At 49.2% G+C, this 5057-nt stretch overlaps 1 protein-coding gene across 1 annotated transcript; it reads right to left on the bottom strand.

Annotated features, from left to right (window-relative positions):
* Window positions 1–529: 529 nt before the first annotated feature.
* NEFL (neurofilament light chain) lies at window positions 530–4688 on the bottom strand. Its single transcript, XM_008249462.5, has 4 exons — window positions 3509–4688; window positions 2440–2564; window positions 1664–1983; window positions 530–1105 (listed from the first exon to the last, which is right to left on the bottom strand). The coding sequence occupies exons 1-4, from the start codon at window positions 4553–4555 to the stop codon at window positions 960–962; spliced, it is 1638 nt and encodes a 545-aa protein (XP_008247684.3). The 5' UTR covers window positions 4556–4688; the 3' UTR covers window positions 530–959.
* Window positions 4689–5057: the final 369 nt, after the last annotated feature.

The following is a 5057-nucleotide window of genomic DNA, read 5'->3' as shown; positions in this document are numbered from 1 at the left end:
CCTGCAGACAATATGTTTGCAAATAACTTTTGATATTCATATCCTCCTCCCAAAATTATACATTACTAAAAAAAGTATTTATCCTAATGGCATCATTTGCTCAGGTTCCAACTTCTACATGTGATATTTAGATTGTATTTTTAAATGTAGTTATAGTCATGAATGTGTGGGATTCATGTTCTGCACAGATTGTATTAGCACCTGCTAACCATAAAGGATATATTTATCACACAGTTTCAGAATAAACTCCTAAAAAGCCATGCCTCAACCTAACAGTACATTTTGTGGGGCAAACTAAGTTGTTATTTAGGCTGTCTCATTTAATAATTTTTGTTATCATTATATGTCTTGAGGGGAGAGATTTCATGAGGCTCTAACTTTATCTCACAGGATTTCCAATTAAGAATTTAAAAGTATTGTCATTGCTAAAAATTTTGACTTAAAAAAAAGGTCAACAGTGCACTTGTATATGATTTATATTGATGCCATTTTAAGATATTTTAATTGAGTCAACAACCACAGCAAGGAATACATCATTCAGTGTAACTTTATTTACTATTTATTGCACATAACTCGAGGTCTTTAATTTCTAACCACCAAAAGTTCAAAGGACTATTTTTCCATGAAGGTTAACATTAACATAAGTAATTCATTTATTCATGTTGTGTTTTTATTGTAAACATCTGAATGGTTCACATTGCCATAGATCCTGAACTCATAAGCGTGGACCATGCACAGGCTGGCAGCAAGCCAGAAAGCCACTCTGCAAGCAAACAGATACTCTGCATTAAGGAGCAAATTCATAGCACAACATTGAATGTCCAACCTAAGTCATCTCAGAATTATACATATATTGACTTCTTAATTCATAGAAGATCTGGAACTCAACTGGTTGGTTGGTGATGAGGTTGACCTGATTTCGGGAGAATTATTCCTGGAATAGTTAAGGGAAAGGGGCTTCAATCTTTCTTCTTGGTTGCCTGTTCCTCCCCAGCACCTTCATCTTTCTTCTCATCCTCTTCTGCTTCTTTGGTTTCTTCTCCCTCTTCACCTTCACCTCCTTCTTCTTCCTCCTCCTTTACCTCTTCAGATTCTTCCTTGGCAGCTTGAACACAAAGAAAAATCCAAATCCATGGTAAGTCTAGTGAAAACATTTCTGCAAAGGTTTGCTGTGAAAACACAGCTATCAAAGCACTTACCCAAATTCCCCAGCTCCATTCTCCAAAAAGCACAGGGAACACACAAGGCTTGCAAGGAGTGATTTGCCAGAGGCCACAAATGTACACAGAATGAGATTCACACCTGGGAGCTCTGCTCCTCTGCAAAACCTATTCTGAGTCTTTTATGTATGTTTGGGATTATTTTTGCTCTTTAGGGCACCAGGTTGCTATGTTAAATATATGAAAAGATGGATTTTTACAAGTATGTGACAATTTTAAAAAAAAAGCAAAAAAGAAATTTTTGATCAATCATCTCACTCACAATAGGTGCTTGGTAAAGGTGTATTGAATAAACAGATAAATGTATTATTTAAGATTCTGAGATCATGTTTGAATAAAGCACCCCTAAGCACAAGCAGGACTTCATTTACCTTGTACCTCTCCTAAGAAACAGCCATGCCCAGTCTGCACGTGAAGGTGCATGGGCTTGTTTTTCATCATACCTTCTTCTTCCTCGGCTCCCTCCTCTTCCTCACCCTCTTCCTTCTTCTCCTCCTCCTCCTCAGCTTCCCCTTCAGAGGGAGGCTCGTCCTTGGCCTCCTCGGCCTTAGCAGCCTCAATGGTCTCCTCCACCTCGATCTGCTCTTCCTGCACGTGGCTGGTGTAGTAGGTCGGGAAGGAGCGGGCAGACATCAAGTAGGAGCTGGTCTGTAAACCGCCATAGGCAGACCGGCCGAAGACCTGGGAGCTCTGGGAGTAGCCACTTGTTATGCTGCCCACACTGGTGAAACTCAGTCGGGTCTCCTCACCTTCCAAGAGTTTTCTGGGGAGACCAACAGAGGGTGGGGTTAAAATTAAAACAACCTAGGAAGTGTATTTAATGACTTGCTCTAAGCCCACCTCTCATCTGTTCTCCCAATGCCACCCTACAGGCAAATGCAAGCAAGAGAGGGCTGGGAATTACCAAAATCCAATGGCTAGGAATTTTATGAATGAGACTGGGGGTGGGGTGGGGTGGGGGGATACAGAATAAAGTACGTTAAATAGTTCTATTAGATTTTAAGTGTAATGAGAAGCTAAAAACAGGACTTAATATTACAGGGTAAAGTTCTTTGATATTTGTCTAAACACTTGCTCCTTCGAAGAAGCCAACTAATCATAATAATATCTCCTCATTTCAGAGGGCTATTGCAGAAGGCTTCTGGTTCAACATGATCTAAATGGCATCTGATTTTCTTCCGAGGCTTTCTGGCTACTACCTTTGCCCTTCTGTTGTTACCTGTAAGCTGCAATCTCAATATCCAAAGCCATCTTCACATTGAGGAGGTCTTGGTATTCTTTTAGGTATCGTGCCATTTCACTCTTCGTGGTTCTCAATTCATTTTCTAGTTTGTTGATCGTGTCCTGTTGGAAGACAGAAAAAGAAGAAAATCTAAGCATCAATTCCTACTGCTATCATTTTACTGTAGCTCAGTTACAAACACTCAGTTTCAGTTAGAGTCGAGGGGCACACCTTTAATAAAAATCTCCCCTAAAACAGCTGCTCGCTCTTTTTTGAAAATATTTCTTGCCTAAAATATCCAGCTTCATGAAGTATGAGAAGAAAAAAAAACTAAAGAAAGAACATTCCTTTAAGACAATATCCTCAACTAGTACAATCTAAGGAGCATCAGAATATGCCTGCATGGAAACTAACTTGACAGAAAAGGCTGGATTCTCATTTATGGGTTAACTTCACTTTAGCCAGGTCACAATCCAGAAAATTTATCCATTTTTCATAAGAGAAGGAAGTAGCTAAATTGCTTATACTTTCTCTAAAATATTTCCTATATTTCTGCTCCCCAGCTAGTTACCCAAGACAAATCTGTCTGGGTTCCTGTCCACCTGCTAAGGGGAGGAGTAGCTGGTACTTAACCAGTCATAAAATATACTGGCCACAGTAACCTTTCGGGACTAACTAAGACTTACTCGCTATGGTTATTAACCAGGTGATCCCACTGGTGTTGCAAAGTAACTTCAGGTGAATGCAGGTAGGTAGTGGCCCGACATCCCTGCAGGCCAGGGCAACGCCCTACTCCCACCTCTCCCCCGCCCCCGCCTGACCCCTCCCACGCTGGACAGCTTCAATGCGGAACCCAGACTCCACTGCACCACTCACACACCCAGACTGCAGTAGCGGCCCCGCCCCACCCAAGGGCCCCGCCCCTCCCACACCGTCCCCTGGGAGCACAGTGCGACCCCTACCAGCCCTGGTCTCCACTTTTTGGGCGCAGCTTCAACTCTCCCCCTGCCCCGACCCCCACATTCTGCAGGTCCCCGCCCCCGCCGTGTGTCGCACCGGGCCGCACCTGCATAGCACTGATGTCGGCGTTTTGCTTGTCTTCCAGCTCCTGCAGCTGCTTCTCCAGCGCTTCGTTCATGCCCCGGCATGCTTCGATCTCCAGGGTCTTGGCCTTGAGCAGGCGGCGGCTCTCGGACACCTCGTCCTTGGCTGCGCGCACGGCGTCGGTGTTCTTGGCGGCGCTCTCGGTCAGCACGGTGAAGCGGCTCTTGAACCACTCTTCGGCGTTCTGCATGTTCTTGGCGGCCAGCTTCTCGTACTGTGCACGGATGTCCTTGAGGGCGGCGGAGAGGTCGGGCTTGGAGGACACGTCCATCTCCACGGAGATCTGAGCGTACTGGATCTGCGCCTGCAGCTCGGCGATCTCCTCTTCGTGCACTTTCTTCAGAAAGGCGATTTCGTCCATCAGGCTGTCGATGCGCTTCTCCAGCTCAGCGCGAGCGAGTGCCGCCTCGTCAGCGCCTTTGCGCGCCTCCATCAGCCGGCCCTCGGCGTCCTCTCGGCTCAGCACCTCTTCCTCATAGCGCGCCTGCAGGTTGCGAAGGGTCTCCTCCAGCCCTTCGCGCTCGCCCTGGAGCGCCTGCTTCTCGTTGGTGGCGTCTTCGGCAGCCAGGCGCAGGTCGCGGATCTCCTGCTCGTACAGCGCCCGGAAGCGGGACGGCTCCGAGTGCTTCTGGCGCAGCACCAGCAGCTCGGCTTCCAGGACCTTGTTCTGCTGCTCCAGCTCGTGCACGCGCTCGATGAAGCTAGCGAAGCGGTCGTTCAGGTCCTGCAGCTGCGCCTTCTCCTGCGTGCGGATCGACTTGAGGTCGTTGCTGATGGCGGCTACCTGGCTCAGGTCGAGGTTTTCCAGGCTGGGCATCAAGGAGCCGGAGCTGGAGGAGTAGCTGCGGCGCACGGACAGCGAGGAGGAGACCGGTGCCGAGTAGCTGGAGTAAGCGGAGCGCGCGGTGCTGTAGCCGCTGCGCACGCTGGAGATGTGCACCCGGGGCGTCTCCACGTAGCGCCGCTTGTAGGAGGTCGAGTAGTACGGCTCGTAGCTGAACGAACTCATGGTGGCGGCCGGTGCCCCTCTGGCCCGCGGCCGGAGATGGGGCCTGGAGAGAGAAAGAAGGACGGGGGAGAGAGGGAAAGGAGAGGATGGATGGCTGTGTGCGGCTCGGCGCCGTCCTGCCACCCCTATTTATACGCCGCGAGGCTTCTGACGCAGCCTGCGATCGATCCCGGCGCGCCGGCCAGTGGGGGCAGCGCGCTGCTGCAGCCAAGGGGAGGATTCTGCGCAAAACGGAGGGCGGGGGCGGCGGCGCGGGGCCGCTGAGCTGCGGCTCTTCTCCTTTGCACTTTTCTCTGAGGCCCTTTCTGTTCTCTGAGACCCTATATCCCCGCACCTGTGTCCTGTCCTTTCCCACCCAGCCAGCCGCAGCCTGCTTACCCCGGGACCCACGTATCACTCAGATGCTCAAGTATCCCCAGCCATTGGTTCTCGCCGCCCACTGACAACTTAGTTTTCCATAACCCGGTACCTCTCGGAGACCCTGGCCCGCAGCCCACCGCTT

This window comes from Oryctolagus cuniculus, chromosome 2, assembly GCF_051225735.1.
Source record: "Oryctolagus cuniculus isolate XC-2025 breed Fujian yellow rabbit chromosome 2, ASM5122573v1, whole genome shotgun sequence".
NCBI lineage: Eukaryota > Metazoa > Chordata > Mammalia > Lagomorpha > Leporidae > Oryctolagus > Oryctolagus cuniculus.
Note: the sequence above shows the minus strand (reverse complement) of the source record. Positions and strands in the feature narration are given on the sequence as shown.

Coding starts and splice junctions, on each gene's coding strand:
- NEFL (XM_008249462.5), bottom strand. CDS start 4,555: ATGAGTTCGTTCAGCTACGAGCCGTACTACTCGACCTCCTACAAGCGG. Junction 1,984..2,439: donor ATTGAGATTGCAGCTTACAG/GTAACAACAGAA, acceptor TGGTCTCCCCAG/AAAACTCTTGGAAGGTGAGG. Junction 1,106..1,663: donor GGGAGCCGAGGAAGAAGAAG/GTATGATGAAAA, acceptor TTTGTGTTCAAG/CTGCCAAGGAAGAATCTGAA.